General features: G+C 36.6%; 2 protein-coding genes across 4 annotated transcripts in view; one reads left to right on the top strand and one right to left on the bottom strand.

Moving 5' to 3' along the window:
* Positions 1-9,946: 9,946 nt before the first annotated feature.
* On the bottom strand, positions 9,947-11,886 carry LOC111447934 (L-ascorbate oxidase homolog). The gene has a single exon (XM_023087336.1). The coding sequence runs from the start codon at positions 11,771-11,773 to the stop codon at positions 10,115-10,117; it is 1,659 nt and encodes a 552-aa protein (XP_022943104.1). The 5' UTR covers positions 11,774-11,886; the 3' UTR covers positions 9,947-10,114.
* Positions 11,887-12,760: 874 nt separating this feature from the next.
* Positions 12,761-20,661, top strand: part of LOC111450722 (potassium channel SKOR-like) — a 25,729-nt gene continuing 17,828 nt past the window's right edge. For 2 of the 3 annotated variants that reach the window (XM_023090989.1, XM_023090983.1), the window contains exons 1-5: positions 12,762-13,036; positions 13,735-13,959; positions 14,037-14,100; positions 14,244-14,583; positions 16,295-16,587. In XM_023090989.1, the coding sequence (XP_022946757.1) occupies positions 12,804-13,036; positions 13,735-13,959; positions 14,037-14,100; positions 14,244-14,583; positions 16,295-16,587 (1,155 nt within the window). In that variant the 5' untranslated portion in view covers positions 12,762-12,803. Of the gene's footprint in view, positions 13,037-13,734; positions 13,960-14,036; positions 14,101-14,243; positions 14,584-16,294; positions 16,588-20,661 lie in introns of all 3 variants that reach the window. The other variant, XM_023090997.1, reaches the window with a different exon arrangement.

Below are 20,661 nucleotides of genomic sequence, written 5' to 3'. Positions count from 1 at the left end.
AAAAAAAAAAAAAAAAAAAAAAAAAAAAAAAAAAAAAAAAAAAAAAAAAAAAAAAAAAAAAAAAAAAAAAGAATTATTTTAATTTAGTTTTAAAAAAACTAACAGAAAGCATATTCAAAATAGAAAATCATGGTTTATAAAACAAACATATGTTGTTTATGTCTACTATTAGAGCACAACATTGATGATTGTATAGGGTGCAACACCAAATAACAATCTTTTCTCTTTGTATACAAAACTTTAGTTTGGATATAACATTTTAAAACAGATAATAAGAAAATTTAGACATTGTGGTGAAGCAAATATCTTGGCAAAGAAAAAAAAAACATGACAAAATGAGTGGAAGTAGGAGGGAAAAACAAAACTCACCAACCTAGGAACACCATAGAACAAAAAATTTTAACTTCTTTGTGATGGAAATATATTTTATTTTTTATTTTTATTTTTTTCCCACCAAGGTGAGCATTGCAATGTGCCCTAAATTCACCTTAGACCTTTTAGTGAACGGTGCAATATGATCGCACGTGTTTATCCACAAAAGTGAGATGTCTTGACCATGTTTTTTGTAACACCCCATGTCATAATATCTCATGCTCAAATGTGTGAATAAATATGAAATTATTATTACTCAAAGAAGATAATATAGAGACAACTGAAATAATGAATTGCTGTATTGTGCTGTGTGAGGCTTCTATTTAAACTGAAATAAATCCTATAAATAACTCCTACAAAGAGAAATACACATTTAGTTTGACTCCTAATAAAAATGAATAGCATAACAACTCGACTAATTCCATCTAACAATAAGTTGCACTAATTTTAACAGCCTCCCTTAGTGCAAGCTTATTTCTTAATGACTCCGAGAGACTTACGAAAAGCTTCAAACTTCACTTTGGCAAGTGCCTTAGTAAATATGTATGCAACTTGCTCATTAGTATGTATTTTCTGCAATTCAACATCCTGCGATAATACTTTCTCTCGAACAAAATAATAATGAGTTTCAATATGTTTCGAATGAGCATGAAACACCAGATTTTCAGCGAATTTTATTGCACTTTCATTATCACAATTGATTTGAATTGGCTGATTGAGAGTAGTCACCATTTCTTGAATAAACCTTTTGAGCCACAAGCATTCTTGAGTAGTCATTGTAGTAGCTACATATTCTGCTTCACAACTTGACAAAGCAACGGTACTTTGCTTTTTACTGCACCATGAAATTGCAGTAGAGCCTGCTGTAAAACCAAAACCTGTTGTGGAGTGTCTGTCGTTCACGTCACCAGCCCAATCAACATCCACAAAACCACTCAATAAAAATGACTTTGATTTCTCATACATTAATCCATAATTTAGAGTGCCTTTGATGTAACAAAGAATCCTTTTTGCTGCAATTAAATGATTCTCATGTGGTTGATCCATAAATCGAGACACAACTCCTACTGAATAGGCAATGTCTGGCCTTGTGATAGTTAAATAGAATAAACTACCAACAAGTTGATGAATGAATGTCGTATCTGCTAATGACTTCCCTTCATTTCTAGCTTATTTTAGATTTGGTTTCATAGGAGTAGTTTTTTCTCTTGAATTCTCCCTAGGAAACCTCTGCAATAAACTTGATGCATATCCTTTTTTAGACAGAAAATAACCATCATCACATTTTTTAATTTCTAAACCCAGAAAACAATCAGCCTCACCTAATCTTTTCATTTCAAAACGAACAGACAAGGCATCTTGAAGACTACTGATTTCAACACTATCATCATCAATAATAATCATGTCATCAACATAAAGTAAGAGCAAGGTGCATCCAGTTCTTGTTTTATTAACAAATAAGCTCGGATCAGCACCGGAAGACTTAAAACCACAAAAATTAAGATATTGAGCAATCTTACCAAACCAAGCATGAGAAGCTTGTTTGAGTCCGTATAATGCCTTCTTAAGTCTGCACACGTAATCAGGATACTCCTTAGAGGTAAATCCTTGCGGCTGCTCCATAAAAATATCACGATCCAACTCTCCGTAAACGAAAGCATTTTTCACATCAAGTTATCATAATTTCCAGCCTTTACTAGCAGCTAAAGAGATAATTGTCCGTAATGTTACCATCCTTGCGACCAGACTAAAAGTCTCGTCATAGTCTCGATCATATTGCTGAGAGAACCCATGAGCAACAAGGCGAGCTTTGTGTCTATCAATTCTACCATCAACTTTTTTCTTCACCTTGTAAACCCACTTACAAGTAATTAAATCGGCATCATGAGGCTTTGGTACAAGCTCCCAGGTGTCATTTTTTCGGAGTGCTGAAATTTCTTCCATCATTGCATTTTTCCATTCTGAAATTCCTTTAGCTTCACTGTACAACCTCGACTCATTTTCACTTATATCTCCCATAAAAAAATGACAAAACAGAAAATTGATTAATGTCAACTACAAAATCAGACAAATGACCTGGTAACTTTTTCTGTCTTTGAGGATTTTTTCTTGTGGCAACTTCAATATTTGGAGTGACTTCTCTGTTCTCTTCAGCTTGAATGTCTGTCGCAATTGGAAATTCTTTTCTCCCTAATGTAGAATCTTCAGGAAAAAGTGCAACAGTAGTTGTACTTTTGTTGTTATCTGCATCATCTCTGTAACTTGAAATTTCATCAAACACCACATCACGAGACACAATAACCATCTTTGTTTCCAAATCCATACACCTCCAACCCTTTCTATGAGTATCATAGCCAACAAAAATGCATTTTTTGGCCTTTGGGTCAAGTTTAGTTCAATTATGTTTCAGTACATGAACGTAACAAATAGACCCAAAAATACGAAAATAACTCACATTGAGTTTACAATGATAAATCAGCTCGAATGGTGATGATTCTGTCCCTATTCATGGAGGCAGCCGATTTACAAGATGGCAAGCTGTTTGAAAAGCTGACGCCCATAACTCTCTTGGAAGACTCCTCGCATGCAGCTAAGACAAGCAAACTGATGTAAGATGAACTAATTTAAGCTCAGCAACCCCATTTTGTTACAGGGTTTCTGGACAAGTCAGTTGACGTTGAATCTCATGCTCCTTATAGTATTCCATAAAATCATTTGAAAGATATTCCTCACCATTATTGTAAGCACTTGATTTTCAATTCAAATTCTATTTCTACAGCATGCTTAAACTGAATAAATTTTGAAAAAGCTTCACTTTTGTATTCTAAGAAGTATACCCAACTTAAGCGAGAGAAATCATCCACAAACACCATCACGTAATGAAAGCCGAAATAGCTTGCTGTTCGCATCGGTCCCAAAAGATCAGAATGAATCAATTCTAATACTATTGAAGCTCTACTCTTTGAGCTTGTGAAAGGAAGACGATGAGATTTGCCATATTGGCAGCCTGGACAAATCTCATCATGCTAAATATCTTTAAAGACAGGGACACCATCAAGAAGTTGTTTTGTGGATATTTTCTGCAACAACTGGAAACCCACATGACCCAAACGAGCATGCCAAAGAGTTGAGCTTGCATTATGACCAACTTTCTTGATATATTCATCACTAGCTGATAAAACATACAAAGATTGTTTTCTTTTTCCACAGAACACGATATCAGCAGCAATATGTTTCACATTAGATAATATTTGAACATCTTTAGGACCAAAAAGAACATACCTTCCTGAATCTGTTATTTGTGATACAGAAGCAAGGTTTTTTTTTTCAAACCCGAAACATGAACGTCCTTGAGTAGTACACTCCCATCATTTAAATCTCCTTCTTTCGTCACAGGATGCATTGAATTATCGGCTGTCATAATGACCTTCTTTTGAAAATGTGAACGAACATCTGATAGAAGAGTTTCGTTTTCAGTTGCATGATGAGAACAACTAGAATCAACGATCCATTCTTCATTGTAGTCTATAAAGGCATGAGCACTTGCAGAAACACCATCTTGATGTACAGCTGAGGTCACATTTGTTGGCTGGTCAAGAACCTCAGTAGTTAACCAATGTTCCCAAATTGGATCTGAAGAACTTTTACTACAGCATTTGCTTTTAATTCCTGCATTTTAACTCTGCAATTTGGCTTAAAATGACCTAGCTTTCCGCAACGATGACACACCACTTTCACCCGACAATCTCGTTTAAAATGGCCAGGTTTTTCACACTTGTAACAAGCTTTAAATGGCTTCTTTGACGACTTCTCACTTCTGAATTGTTTCCCATTGGTTGATGAAGGCTTTAAATGATAATTTTGTCTCCTTTGATCTTTGACTTACAACGCATCTTCTAACTTTGGGAAAAACTCGTTGCTGCTGGCCATTTGCTTAACCAAGGCTTCCTGATTTGAAAGAAGATTCTTCAGTTCAATTACTGTGAGCTGATTTATCCTCCCATGTACTAAGGAAACAAAAGACAAATTCTTTTTGTAATCCACGAATAAGATAACGCCGTAATCGAGCATCACTTACTGGCTCCTCAGCATCTAATTCTGAAATTTCAGAACATAGATTTTTCACTTTCAATAAATATTCTTCAATAGGAAAATTACCTTGAGTTACCACAGCCAGTTCATTCTCTAGATATTGCAATCGAGCTGCATTTTTCTTAGCGAACAACTTTTGAAGGGTTTCCCACACTTGCTTCGGTGACTTTAAAATCACGAACATTATCAATATATTCCTTACTAATAAGAGTTTGCAAGGTAAATAAGGCTTTTCCACATTTGATCTTCTATTTTCGGCGTAATTCAGCATTCTGTGGAGTGTCCGCTGGTATTTCTGTGTCATCACCTTCAATTAAATCCCACAAATCTTGTCCCTGTAGATGAGCTTCTATACATAACTTCTAATAATTGTAATTATTGCCAACAAGCTTTTCCATAGCTACACCCATAGAACCACTTCCACCATTCATCTCATTGAGTAATAATTTCAACCGTATCAACTTGGCTCTGATACCAACTGTCGCAATATCTCACGCTCAAAGGTGTGAATAAATATGAAATTATTATTACTCACAAAGACAACTGAAATAATGAATTGTTGTACTGTGCTGTGTTTTACCAAGGGTGAGGCTTCTATTTAAATGGAAATAAATCCTATAAATGACTCCTACAAAGACTCAGAAATACACATTCAGGTTGACTCCTAATAAAAATGAATAGCTTAACAACTTGACTAATTTCATCTAACAATAAGTTGCACTAATTTTGACACCCCAAAGGGAAGGATGTCATATTTATGTTTTGCACTGATCATGTGACTTTTTTAGTCTTTCATGAGGACTAATCTAGGGCCACATTAGAACAAGAAGAGAGTAAATTACCTTAGTCATGAATCAAGAACCTCCTAGGACCTACCACAGTACATCATGTTCATGACTCAGACTACGCTTCTTGGAAAGTATGAAACCTTGAGCATACGTATGCAGACTATACCACTTGGAGCATGAAGTCTTGGACATAGGTTATTCAGATGTATCACAGGGCAAGCCCTGGATACAGAACCAGACTACATCGCTTGGAACTTAAGAAGCCTTAGATGTAGGTTTTCAGACTGTATCACAGAACAAGCCTTAGTTGCGGGTTCAGACTACGTCGCTTGGAACGCATGAAGCCTTGCATAGGTTTAGATTGTGTCGCTTGGAATGTATGAAGCCTTGAACATGTGGTAATAAACTTAAAATGCAGAAGGTTAGTTTTTTATTTAAAATAAACTTAATGTTAACTTTAATAAATTTGCTAGGAAAGTTAATTTGAAAAAGCTGAAAAGGTCCAGAGTTTTCTTAGGGAATGATAGCAGGGGTATATGAGTATTTCTCTTACTCCATTATTAGCGTTAGAAAAGGTATAAATACCTAATCCTTTTACTTTTACTGTAAGGTTGGAGCAAAAAACAGAGAGCAAACAAATACACAGCCATAGAAAAGACTTTTGATAAAATCAGTGTTCTTTGTCTCCTTGTCTCTCCCCTCTCGACATCTCCTTCACAAGTATGCGAGTAGTACTTTCACAAAGCGGGTGGGAGATTACTTCATAAATTAGCGAGTTTTATTTTAAAAAATTGGTATCAGAGCCGATGGCGAATATGATGGGTCAAATGTCGCTACCACGATTAATGAAGATGAACTACGAAAATTGGAGCATCCAAATGAAAGCTCTTCTCGGTTCTCAAGACGCATGGGAGGTGGTCAAAGAAGGTTTCGAAGAACCAAAGGATACCATGGGTTATACGACGGCACAAAACAAGGTGTTAAAAGAATTGCGATCAAAGGATAAGGTGGCATTTTCTGTTCTGAGCCTTTGACGAGTCGGGCTTTGAGAAAATTGTCAGGGCAACTACTTCAAAAGAAGCGTGGGACACTTTAGAAAATGTGTTCAAAGGAACTGACCGAGCCAAGAAAGTGCGTCTTCATACTCTTCGTGGCGAGTTGAAGAGCATGAAGATGAAGGAATCATAAAATGTATCTGACTACATTACGCGCATACAGACTGTGGTAAACCAACTAAATTGAAATGAAGAAATGTTACCCGAGACGTGGGTTGTGGAGAAGATCTTAAGGTCATTAACCAACAACTTCGAAAATGTTGTATGTGTGATAGAAGAGTCAACGACCTAATGACGTTCACGGTCGATGAGCTCGCCAGTTCTCTCGAGGCACACGAGCAACATAAGAAGAAGAAGGAGGAAACACTCGATCAAGCACTTCAAACCAAGGCATCAATAAAAGATGAAAAAGGTACTCTACTCTCAAAATTTTCAAGGTAGAGGTCGTGAAAGTCATGAAAATGGTCCAGGTGGTCAAGACAACAGAAATGAAGGACATTATAAGGAGAAGAGACAGTCGAGCCAAGCAAATTGGCGTGGAAGAAGACGCAGCCAAGGATATTATTCAAACGTTGAGTGTTATAAATGTAAAAGATATGGTCACTATGCGAATGATTGTAACTCCAAAAAAATGTTACAATTGTGGCAGAGTGGGGCATTTTGCAAGAGATTGTCGAGCCGAGAAAAAGGTGGAAGAAACAATCAACCTAGCTTTGGATGACGCAACAAACGAAGGCATTTTCTTGATGGCCCAAAATGAAGAATTGAAAATAAAAGAACACGGTGGTGTGAAAGACGATGGCGGTAGTCGTGAGGCAGTAGAAACTGTTGGAAATGAGGTGATACGCAGCGGATTTGGCAAAATCACGATATCGGAGACGAGAAAATCGAAGAAAGATGAACACCTGGATAATAGAGAGCTTGAGCTCGAGGAGAGAGTTCCAATGGCGAGAAAGGGAATTTGAGGAAGAAAGAAGAAAGATGATGAAAATGGAAGAAGAAAAGAAAGATTTAGAAAGGGAGATTGAAAGGTTAGAGAAGGAAGTGGCTAAGCTGAGTGAGAGTTCTTTCTATCTCAAACAGGAGAAGGAAGAAAATGGGAAGGTAATCTCTGATCTCGTGAAGAAAATTGAAGGTGTGGAGAAAGAGAATGACTTGTTAATGGAGATTGATAGTCTAGTGGAAGAGCTCGTGAGGGAAGAGAAAGATATAGAGATACTAATTCAACAGAGAGACTCACTCGACATGAACCTGAATCGAGTCCAATAGGAGGTAGTGAATTTACGACACACGTTTGAGATAATCACTCGTGATAAAGCTGAAATGGATGAGGCAAAATGGAAATGAAAAATGTCGTTGTGGACTTGTGAAGGGAATTAAGTAAATTGAAAGAAGCTATGACGTTTGAGTCGAGCGTGGCTGAGAATGGGAGAAATGAGGAGTTGGTGTCTCAAATGGGCTGTTCTCGAGAAGCTCCAAATGAAGTCTCATCAGAAAAGGACAAGCTTAGTTTGCTGCTCGAGGACAAGGAGAGGAAATTGAAGAAACCACGACTGAGCTCGAGAAAACGAAAACGGCGCAGGTGGAATCATTGAATATAGCATTTAAGTTCATGAGGGAGTTTTGTTGGAATAAACTTAAAATGTAGTTTTTGTTTAAAATAGACCTAATGTTAACCTTACTAAATTTGTTAGGAAAGTTAATTTGAAGAGACAATTGAAAGAAAAGGCACAGAGTTTTTTTTAGGAACGATGGGAGGGGTTTAGGAGCGTCTCTCACCCTATTAATAGTGTTAGAAAAGGTACAAATACCTAATCCTTTCCTTCTAAGGTTAGAGCAAAAAACAGAGAGCAAACAAATACACATCAATAGAAAAGGCCTTTTGATAAAATCAGTATTCTTTGTCTCCTTGTCTCTCCCCTCTCAACATCTCCTTCACAAGTACGCAAGTAGTACTTTCACAAAGCGGTATCGAAGCGTTTTATCGTTAGTGTGTGTGAGATTACTTCATAAATTAGTGAGTTTTATTTTAACAGGACATAGAATGTCAGGTTCATGACTAGTATCGTAAATCGTAGGAGGAGTGTCTTGGAGAACGAACCAAGAATAGAACAAGAACCTAGAAAGTAACCAAGAACGAGACAACAATCAAGGACTAAAACAAGGATCAAGATCCAAGTTCTAAGAACAATAACCTAGAACCTTAGACTAAAAACAAGGTTTTAGAATCCAAGGACCAAGGTCCTCAGAATAACTCATGATAAGAACCCAGAAGTCAAGAACAGAACTAAAGGGTCTAAGTAATTACAACAAGAAAAGAAAGAGTGGGGTACCCTAAGGACACAGTTAAGAGCCTACAAGTAAGCTACTTATTGAGTCTTTGTACCCATTCATGTTTTCCATATTTTTCAGGTAAACATAGAGTTGATTGAGGTCAGGAGCGGACTCTAGAGTAGGTGCCATAGACACACCTCACCCATCGCTCTCCACACCCTTTTGTTTTATTTATTTTGTGTAGGTTCCTTATTTTGTGTTTTAACTATTACGTTGTGTTTCAACTACTAATGTATAAACTTTGATGAAGAAATTCAGCATTTCTTTAGATCCAGAGGATTAAGATGAACAACTTTGATGAAGAAATCGAGAGATAAATCGTCCTAGATCAAGCTACACAAGAGATTGATCCTCTACACTTTCAAGAGAGTTGCAAACCAAGAGGAATTTTCTAAATTAAGGCCACATGCTTAAAGAATTGGCTGCCCAATAAGATTTTTCTTGCCTTTGCTAGAGGAATTTTCCAAACCAATTCCTTTGCTAGAGGGAAGTATAAGGAAGAAGTTCCATGAAAAAATCGAGCCTTGAGAACTTTTAGAATTGGCTGCCCAATAACTTAGGAGGAGAATAACTTAGGCTACAATCACGAGAAAGTACGAAATCAATCCCTATCTCTTCCTTGTAACACCTTTAAGTTTCATGAATAAATTGAGAGGAACACCGTAATCGAAGCTGGCAAGTCATTTTTAGACGGTAGCACTAACAGACCCTCTTCCAAATCAGATCTCATGAAAATAATTCAGATATCATAAGCTCGAGAACAAAGGTCGGTTAGTGGTACCTCATGAAGAGGTAAGTTGTGTTCTTTAACTTTTCTTAAGAAACCATGAATGGCACCTAAAGTGACCATAATGCACTTGTAAATACTTTCTTAAGTGAACCATACCGAGTAACGTAAAATGACTACAATGCCCCTAAAGTAACCCATCTTCAAGATTGAATATTGTATTACTTATAAATATGTATCTAAACTCATGACAAGCTTTAAAAAAAATGTATTTAAACTTGAAAGTTAAAAAAAAAAAAAAACTTGTAAATATGTACAAATTTGAAAGTTGAAGATTGATCTATGAATATTGTATTACTCGTAAATATGTGTTTAAACTCAATGAGTAAAGCCATAGTTGTTCGTTACATGGCACCATTCATCTTGAAATTCCTAACAAAAAAGTTAGGGAATCATTATGAATGAGGTGCCAACATTGATCATATAAGTACATCGAATTATATTTTTAGTATGAATGTTCAAATATTTTTGGCTTGCAACTCAATGTAGGAACAAAGTAAAACACCTCAAGGCTCATATCAAAACAATCACGCGATCATTTCATTAAAAAAATTCCCCTTAGGGTCCTCCAAATAGGAAGGCTTACATGAATATTCAAATTGTAGCAACTTATTGAGAAATTGATCGCGCATATAAATATCATAGTCTGTCAATTAAAATGGGGGAAGGTGAATAAAACAATTATCTCAAATGGTGTATGGCTTCGGCAATGGCATGTCCTTCACCAAACCGCAGAGCAATGTGTTGTCTGGAATGTTGTATTCATCTCTAAGGGAGTTAGCCGGTGAAAGAACACTGAAGTACAGTTGTTGTCCCAAGTAACGATTCTCTGTCAATTCAGACCTCAAGTTCCACATTCCTGCATTGTCTAATGTAACAAGAACAGCTGCCCATGATTTAGGGAACACTTGAATTGTATGCCTATGCACCGCATCAAGAAGATTGTAGTTCTTTCGTTTCTCCGGAGCCCATCTCCCAGGCTCAATTGCAACAGCAAAGAACGAGTACCCATCCAAATGCCACGATTGCATACTCTTCTCATGATTCTCAAATATAATCTCAACGAAGTTACGGTATGTTGCATTAACAACATTAGGAGCAATAGTCACATCGCTTCCTTCTACCGATCCCTCGTCAGAAATCATATCATACTTGAAAACATTGTCAGCGACATTGAAATACTGTGCAAGCTTCAATGGAGTTTCAGGGTCGACATGAGAGACACCATTGATAGCATATCTCAACTTACCATCAACCCGAGTGGCCGAATTGAGTAGCTTGATGGTGCGGGTGATGTTGATGGAACCGTAGTGGTATGAGCCTTGAGGGTTTGGTCTAGCTGCACTAGCTGTAAGGTTCCAACGAAATGTACGGAATTGATTGAGTGACCAAGCCCAACCAATTGGTGCCTCTGGAATTTCAGGGGAAGCAGGACTATTTCCATTAGTGTATCGAACAATGGCTTTACCGACAAGAATGTTCTTAATGAAACGAGTGGATGCCACCATGTAATAGTCCTTAGGTTCTTGGTCGGCTGTGACTAGAACTGAAAAGCATTGTCCCACATGAACATCGAGTGATTGGTAAACGTTTTGGACAGTGTGTGAGCCCTCCATCTCAACCAACTTCATGGTATGGCCTTGGATCCTGAAATTAAGAGATGTCTTGAGTCCAACGTTGCAAATTCTGTACTTGTAAGTCTTCCCGGGCTTCATGGTGAAGAGTGGCTCATCGGATCCATCGCCCTTTGCGGTCTTGCCATTAATGAGGACACCATCGGGTCTAGCAATTGAGCGGCCGCTATCCAAGAGCTTCTTAAGAGCGGAGTGAGTCTTGGTGTACCAGTCACCGGCTAGGACAGTGTAATCATCTTCTGGGTCGGCGTATGGGACAGGGATGAGTAAACGGCTATTGATGCGAAGGCCACCGAAGGCTCCACCAGCTCTGTGCATGGCAGTGGATGGGTAGTAGAAGAAGCTGCCAATTTGGTCCTTGACTTGGAAATGGTAGGTGAAGTTGGTGCCTGGTGGGATTGGGCAATTTGTTCCGAGTAGACCATCTTGCCATGAGTTCTTTCTATGTTGAACACCGCTCCAGTGTAAAAGGAAGGGCTCATCGAGATTGTTGAAGACATTGAGGACTATGTTATTGTTGGATGTGGAGTTGATATTAGGTCCGGGGAATTGACCATTGATGAGGATGCCTTGTTGGGGAACACCCAAAGGAGAGATGGTGCCGTAGGTGACGTTCCATGTGAAGAAGAAATAAGGATCCTCGCCTCGGACTGTGGACAGTGCTACAGCCAATAGGCAAATTAGTAGCATGGTGAACGTCAACCCAGCCATCGGCAACTCCCCTTTCCCTCACTCTTTTGATCTTTGTTTTGGTTTGAAATGTGATGAGCCCTCAAACTTCCCCCAAAATGTGAGAAGATGAGAAGATGTTTGTCCCCCAATGACTATCCCTTCCGTGTTCCATCGTTTATATACATGTTGAGGGCAGCTTCTGAACCATTCAAACTCCGAGTTTTTCTCTAACTTATTTGTTTATGGCCTTACGTGTATCTCCCCTCCAACTGAAACCAAATATTTACTTAAATTAGAGGTTGGTTCTCGTAATACGTGGAGTACAAAACCGGTTCAAGATATATTATGGTATTATTTGAGGTGCTAAATATTTTGGTATGGTATGTACACATATACATGAGAGCTTGAAATAGGGTTCATGGGTTGGGTGGTTTTTAGATCCCAACCAAATAAATATTTTCCTAATGAATCTAATTCAATAATTTTTATTTATTTATTAAATAATGAACTAACTCCATTGGTTAGATTCTTTGGATGGTTTATTTAAAATTTTATTTATTTATTAAAAGCAAAGTCATGAGGGCTCATGCTCAAAGTGGACAATATCATACCACTGTGGAGACTCTCTTGAACCGTTTATATGTATATATAATTTTCATTTATTTGAATCAAATTTAGTCTAAATAGGCTGTTAACCGAATACCAATACAACTTCAATCCGATTTTTTTGTAAGCATAAAATGACATTGTTAAAGGGTGAGACTTTTTACTTGTATTACAGGAGGCAACAACTGTTGGGGTTTTGAGATAAAAAGTAAAAAAATGATAAAAAGAGTTTTGAAGAGAGTGAATGTGAAGTTACCAAAATTCTCAAATGATGGAATTTTAAAAAGTATTTTTATAATATGCTCTATCTTCTAAATATTCTCTTTTAATCTTAAGAGATATTGTGTTTTGTGAACAAAAGTAAGCCAACGCTACTACTAATCAATTCAACAAAATATTATTCCATTCTCTTAGTTAGAGGAGTTAAAGGAAATAACATATTAAAAGGTTGCGTTTGGATGAAATGATGGGAAGGGAAATAGAAGGAGAGATGGAAGAAGAGTTTTCAAAACAAAAGCTAGAACTCGACGGTTACAATGATAACGGAGATTCTAAGTTATCTTGGTGGAAAAGGAAACTAACACTACTCAGTCTCGATTCATCAACTAGAAATGGTGAGAGATCGAGAGATGCAGAGAAGAACAATAGCGCAAACTTCAGATCTCTAAGTCAAATTGTCATTCATCCTCACGACTGGTACTACTTTATTTTTATTTTTATTTTTGTTATCATACATATTTTTATTCCATAAAAATGAAAATTTTAATTACTTTATTTTTATTTTTGTTATCATACATATTTTTATTTCATAAAAATGAAAATTTTAATTTTGTGTTTAAATCTACTACTTACACGTCCAAGTATCGCATTCATATATTCAAATCGTTGCTTTAAATTTTTTTTTATAATTGTTTTGAAAAATATTTGGAACTTTACGATAAATTTGAATATATTACTATTTGAGGGAGTAAAAATGTCTTAATCGTTAAAGTCGGTTTAGGATGTTTTTTTTAGAGGTCGTTTGTTTTCCTTAACTTTAGAACTAAAAACATTCTAAAAATATTTTTCTTTTATTTCACTTAGAACATTTATCTTTTATGTTTTTTTTTTTTAGATTTTTATTTTTATTTTTATTTTTCTCTCTCCAAAACGTCACTTTATTTCTCGTAATTACTTAAAAGAAAATAGAAATAAAAAAAACATTTATCAAAAGGTTTATTTATTTATTTAAATAGTAGAAAGAAACCGTTGGACGATTTTTGAAGACAAAATTAAGGGCTGGTGGAATCCATGCACGATGATGCACTGAAGCAATCCGTCAGAGCGACGGGATTCAGAGCAGAAACGAAATCTGAAAAGAACTGAGAAGAAAATGGGGTTTACGTTTAATGCAGGCGATACGTTCTTTGGACGCATTTCATTTTGGTATGGGCTGTGTACTCTTCCTTCTTTACGCCATTGGAATTCGGATTCTTCAGGGGTCTCCCCAAGAATCTCTTCCTCCTCGACGTTGCCGGCCAGATCGCCTTTCTCATCGATATCGCTGTTCACTTTTGTGTTGCCTATCGCGATTCCCATTCTTACCGCTTTGTCTACGACCGTAATCTCATCGCTATCAGGTCTGTCAGTCAATCTCTGTTCTCACAACACAATGTTTAATCTGTTTGTAATAGAAATACAAATTTTACAACTGCAGATATTTGAAGTCTCGATTTGTGGTTGACTTAATGGGTTGTATGCCCTGGGACGCCATCTACAAGGTATGGCTTCAATGATAAAATTTTATTGCTCCAAGTATGATGCATCTAAGCAATATTCTCAGCACTTTTCCACCTCCCAGGAGGGGTTAGTAATTTGATTGACTTCATGTATTCATCCCTCTACCTACCGGTACCGTGTGTAGGCTTCTGGTAAGAAGGAGCTTGTGAGATATTTACTATGGATTCGGCTAAGTCGAGCCTTAAGAGTTACTGAATTCTTTGAGAAATTGGAGAAGGATATACGAATAAATTACCTTGGTACAAGAATTGCGAAGCTTTTTGTTGTGGAGCTTTATTGTACTCATACAGCTGCCTGTATTTTCTACTATCTTGCTACTACTCTACCTCCGTCAAAAGAAGGGTACACCTGGATAGGAAGCCTAAAGTTGGGGGACTATAGCTATTCAAACTTTAGAGAAATTGATCTTTGGAAGCGTTACATCACATCATTATATTTTGCTGTTGTAACTATGGCAACTGTTGGTAAGAGGCTTCTCTTTCTCATTTTTATCTTTATATTTTTTGAATTAACCATCCCATTACGTGATATCCCTTGTTTGTTTGATGTATGTTAATTTCATTTACTTCTGTTGGCATGATGTATGTTAATATGGCTTTAGTTGAACAGAGGTCGGATGGGGATAGATTGGGTTAAGGGATGTTTTGGAATAATGGACAAATTAAATTGGTTTGCAGATACTTGGTTCCACCCAAAGGGGTCAATCAAACTGATCATAGGCCTCCAATTACAAAGGTGTATGCTAGGAAGAGAGGAAGAGTTGTCTAGAGGGGTTTTGAGATGTGTTGGTATACATACCTATTGATTACAAAATACCTTGCTACTTGATGCAACCAACCATTTGGATTTGTTCCTTCAAAGATTGGCACCTCCAACTTCTATAAATGTGAATCAAATACTGGAGCTAAAGTGTTGGCAAGTTGATTGGAACTATGACTTGAAATTCCCTTACGCACCTGGCCTCACCATCCACTCCTACTGGACTCTATTGATATAATTACAAATTTGCAAAAAGTTAGGATACCAAAATTTACAAAAAGGAGCTTTACAGAGTTCCACATACTAGTGGTAGAATTAATAATGTTGTTGATAATCAAGGTAATAAAAACCACCAAAACTTTTAACATAACATCATTACATAAGAAATATAATTCTAATATATTTTAATAACATTTACTAAAGAAAATTTAAAAATAATTTTAAAAAATCTTTATTTAATGGGATAATCCAATAAGTCGGCTCAAGTCCGATCCAAGCTTGACCCAAATTTTGATAGAATGTGTCCAAGTTCAAAGGTTGGGTCATAGGCTTGGCTATTAAAAGTTGGGTCAGCTTGATTTATGTCTGGACTGAGCTTGGACATACTCTTTTTGGATTGGACTGACCAAGGTTGAGGGTGACTCTAACCAACTCTTCCTCTCTTCCTAGGTTACACCTCGTAATTGGAGGCTTATCACAAATCTAATTAAATTTGGGCTGGATTCCCGTCCTCACATTACTTTTTTCTTTTTACAATAGCAATATTCTAAAAGGCTATTTACCTTATTTTGCTCATGGAATTACAAGTAGTAGCAAATGAAAAATAATATCCAAAAACTTGAAATAATTGTTTTTTAGAGATCGTCGATAGTAAAGAAAAAACTTAAATCTGGTAATTGAAATAGAAAAGCCAAATGCATAAATAAACAATGTCTTTTTACTTAAAATGAATTGGTTTAACTTGAACGATTGGGGAAAGAAAAAAGATATGGAATTACTGGGTATTGTGTTCCAAGCTTTGAAGACATTCCTTAGTGCATTGGTATTAGTCTTATGTTCATATGTTGGAACATTTCGTTAGTGCATGGTGAATCTTCTTAGAAGCTGGCCTGATTTTTTCCATGGGTAATGTCTTTATTTAGCCCTTTTCTGTTTGTTAAAATTAGTCAGTTGTATTAGCTTTGTGTTCATTTGAAACAGCAAACATCTCTTCCTTTAAATGTATTGGTTAGTCACCTCCAACTTTCATGGTAGGTTCCGAGAGCAATAGCCACATCGCTCTGGTGTTATCAAATTCTCAGATCTGCAAATGAGAGCATTACACTTCATTATTCTTCACTTTCTTATGATGGTTTTTTGTTACTTGTACTAGAGTTCAAGCTTCTTTTCCTCCTAATTTCTGCTTCATGTTCGCAGGTTATGGTGACATGCATGCCGTCAATGTCAGGGAAATGATTTTTATCATGATTTTTATCTCCTTTGATATGATTCTTGGTTCTTATTTGCTTGGTAACATGGCAGCATTGATAGTAAAAGGATCAAAAACAGAAAAGTTTAGAGATAAAATGAAGGACGTTATTAAATACGTGAATAAAAATAAGCTCAATAGGAAATTAAGTAAAGACATCAAAGATCATCTTCAATTACAGTACTGCCACTCCTCTGAGTTTGGTGTTCTTCAAGATATTCCAGCTTCAATTCGTGCCAAGGTATTATAATCCTGTGTTAGTCTAAGATATAGCTGAAAATCAATACTGGAAATTTAATCATGCTCTATGCTTTATTGCATTACTTGATTCATTTACTTCCGTGTTAATTTATTGAGGAATAAGGACAGTCTTTTATATATATATATATATATTGTGTATTTATTTGTATTTCCTTATTTGTAATTAGCTCCTAAGTGATTGGGAGATCTAGATATCTTTTTCCTTGTATGTTTTCTTTCTTTCCTATTCCGTTTTCCTGGTAATTTGTATTTAGAATAACCTTGTATCATCTTTTCAAGCAAGAAGGAATATTTTTCTTATCATTGAGATGGTATCAAAGCCTTGATGCTTTTTTTTTATTGGCCTTCATTGCCGATCAAACTTTTTTAACCAGCTTTCAGTATTGTTGATTTGAGTTTTTAATGTTTTGCTTGTTCAAAGTTATTGGAGTTTCAATCCAATGTGTGAGTTTCTCGCATATGGTTAGGTATTTCCTTTTGACTTGGGTTCATCTACTTGTGCGTGGATGTTTTATTTCTAAAGCGATACTATATGTGGTGGTATCTTTCTTGGTGCTTATGTTGTTAAGGACAGCTGAATCTCCCTGTGATATTATATTTTTCACTTTGGACATAAGCTCTCTAGCAAATTTGTCAAACCATGCTCGAGGGAACTGCAACAAACCATATAAGGATTTTTATAACTTGCACCCAATCCACTAGTAGACATTGATCTTATGCCGGGTGGAATATCCATGTATATTTCTTCTTCTAAGTCTCTGTTTAGAAATACATTATTCGCATCCAGTTGGTGCAGTGATCAATCTAAGAATAGCTGCAAATTAAAGCAGCATCCAAACTATAATTGGTACTTGAGTGCTGTCCAAATTTGATACAAATGCCCTGCAGTCTTGAAGGAGTTTTCCATAGGCAAGAAACTTTTGAATCGAGTGGTTTGTGCATTGTCTAACCCTTGTCCTGTGAGCTATGGGCTGACCATGGTTATCAGTTGTGGGAGTATGAGGTGTGATAACGTTCTTACTATTCTAATCATCATCGGCATGAGAACTAGTTTAAGTGATTTGAAAATTTGAAAGGGAATGGTGGTGTTTTATCTTCTCTCTATAGGGTTTCTTCTACTGTAAACATGAAGTTCAGATTGTTTTTAAGGTTTAGACGTAGGACTGAAAACTCGAGGCACTGAATTGGACACGGGACGAGTCAAAACAGAGGGTTCTAGCTCTGGACTCAAAGAAACAGGAGGAACAGACACGAGCATTGGTTCTGGAAGAATAAGGTCTCAATTCTGCCATGCATTTACTTTCTCCCCCTGAATGGTAGTTTGGGTAAAAAAAAGGTTGATATTCAAAGATATGAACTCCATTTTATTGGTGACCCGAGAGTAACATTTGTATCCTTTTTGGTCTGAGGAATAACCAGTAAAAATACATTTCAAGGACTTATGATCTAGTTTGGAATGATGATCTTGAGAAATGTCAACAAAAAATGTACAACAAAAATTTTAATTGGCAAGTCTGTTGAAAATTTCTGAATCTGAGGATAGTCTTGTAGTAATGCTTGTCGAGGTGTTTGTATTTCAATACTCTACTTGGCATACAGTTTCTGAGATATGTGGCAGTCAATAGTGCTTCCCCCTAAGGTATATTGGTACGTTGTTTGAAAACATTAAGTCACAATTAACTTCAAGTAGGCGCCAATTTTTCCTCTCAGATATTGTTGTGGAGTACCTGCACATGGACTAGCATAGATAATACCTTGGGAAGTGAGATATGGACCAAGATTGGAGATAAAATTATCTTTGGCATTATCTATCTGAAGCATTTGGGCTTTCTGTTAGAATTGCTTTTGAACCATAGTATTGGATGTATTGGATTTTTCCTTCAGAAGACTTGTCAAGTAGACTTGTCAAGTAGTATTTGAACCATAGTATTGAAAACTTGAGGATGTATTGGATTTTTCCTTCAGAAGACTTGTCAAGTAGTTTTGGTGTGATAATTAAAGAACGTTACAGACCAGCGAGCCCCATTAATATTTTTTATTCTTGCTAGCCCCCAAATATTTTTTATTCTCAACTTAACCATTTCTTGTGGCAAACGTTGCAAATGGTGCTTTACTCTGGTCTTGCTGCAACTTCTCTCTTCTTGTCTTTATATTCAGCTTGGTGCTCCATCATGAACAAATTTTGGTTTTGATGTGAAGCCACCTCCTCAGACATGTGGAAATGGTTTAAGGATAGTTGCTTGCCTCTCTCATGCTCACTTCTCTTGGAGCACTCCCATGGGCAAATAACCCGTTCTCTTGAGTTACTTCCTTCTCTTGTGCTCACTTCTCTCAGAACACTTACACAGTAACACAACTAATTTTCTTGAGTTGCTTCCCTCTCTCGTGTTCACTTCTTTTGGAGCACTTCCACGGGCAAACAATCAATTTTCTCAAGTTACTTCTCTCTCTTAGTCTTGATTGTCCACTCTTAACACTGCTTCTTTTCTTCAATTGGCCCTTAACTTAGCCACATTATGCATCCACATGGACTTATCAATGCTCACTTGACACTTGATTGACAGATGTTACACTGATCCCTTGGCTTCTCTGCTACCAGCCATTAGCATTATCCTGTGATGGTAATAACTCTTTGGAAGACACCTTATTTGGTACACCATTTGAATGTCATTTTGTCTGCCTAAGGATTCTCAAGCCTTTGGCAAATGAGCTTAGTTCTTGGTTTTTTATGGATAAGCCTCCCCTTCACGATGTCAATACATGACACTTGAAACTCAAGGAGCCTCACTTCAATCAATAACACTATTTTTGATATTGGCAACACATCTGTCTTGCCAAACTGGTACTCTTGACATACTTGTGGAGTCTTCGATTAATCCTCGGGTTCATTCTCTCTCTACAGTGAAGGCTGATGCTTCTACATTGAGTGGTTTGTCAAGCATAAGACTTCATTTGTTCTCTGCTGCACAAATAAGGGAAATTGTTTCTTTTAGTGACGATGTTTCTTCTTTTTTGGTGATTTGTACTCAAACTTGGTCAAACCTGCCTAAAAGTCATAGACACAGCCTACTCCAATAAATTACGGTATCTGCAGTGCACTTCATCTCAAATAGTCGATAATAATCGAGATCTTGCCATAACGTTTGCAAGACATACTTAACTTCCCACAGGTTAAAGATGTCTTAACTTCCCACAGGTTTATTCTCAGCCAACGTCAGTTTCTTCCAACTTTCTTCTCTTCCGACTTCTACCAAAGCTTCTCTCAAATTGGGAAAGGGCTTGATTTCCATCTTCCTCTCACTTCAAGATCCTTGTTTAGACCAAGCACAGAGCATGGTCCTTTTTTGTTCTGTGATATGCTTGAATGTTGCACCATCGTCAGAGCACTTCTACCGAGTAGATTTCATAAAGATCTAATTGGAGCCAAAACCATGTGAGAACCTTGAAATCTTGAGTAACATTCATCTCCCTTTGCTTTAAATCATACAATCTTGTTTCATCCTCAAATAATTCAAACACATTATCCGCCCTTGAGTAGGTTTCTTCTATAGCCTCCCAAATGTCCTCTGCAGCTTTGTGAAGCATAAATTTTTTGCCTGCCTCCAGAATTATAAAATTGATTCATAACAAGGTGATTGTTCGTTTTCCATGGTCTGAATTTTGAGTCTGTTGTTTCTGGAGCCACAATTTCACCAAAATGTTCATCTTTCCCTCGGCCACAGATGAACATGAACAGACTGAATCGTCTAGAGGTTGATCGAACAGTTTGGGGTTCGTGACTAAGGTTGGAACTGAGATCAGAGTTGGACAGTATTGATCAAAGATTGAGAAAAAAGTAAATAATGAAAAAAAATATTGCGGAAGCAATAGTCAAATCGAAGTCTCAATATTTTTTGAATAAAGAGAGAAAATGGAACATGAGAGGGTAAAATCAAATAGATGAATAAGTTTCTATTGAAGTAGAAAAAATTGGTAACATAAACTCACGTGAAAGTTCATCCTTAGAACATAATTAATATCACAAAACTTGCACAAAAGAAAAAAAAAAAAAAAA

Source organism: Cucurbita moschata, unplaced genomic scaffold, assembly GCF_002738365.1.
Source record: "Cucurbita moschata cultivar Rifu unplaced genomic scaffold, Cmos_1.0 Cmo_Scf00001, whole genome shotgun sequence".
Classification (NCBI taxonomy): Eukaryota; Viridiplantae; Streptophyta; class Magnoliopsida; order Cucurbitales; family Cucurbitaceae; genus Cucurbita; species Cucurbita moschata.
Note: the sequence above shows the minus strand (reverse complement) of the source record. Positions and strands in the feature narration are given on the sequence as shown.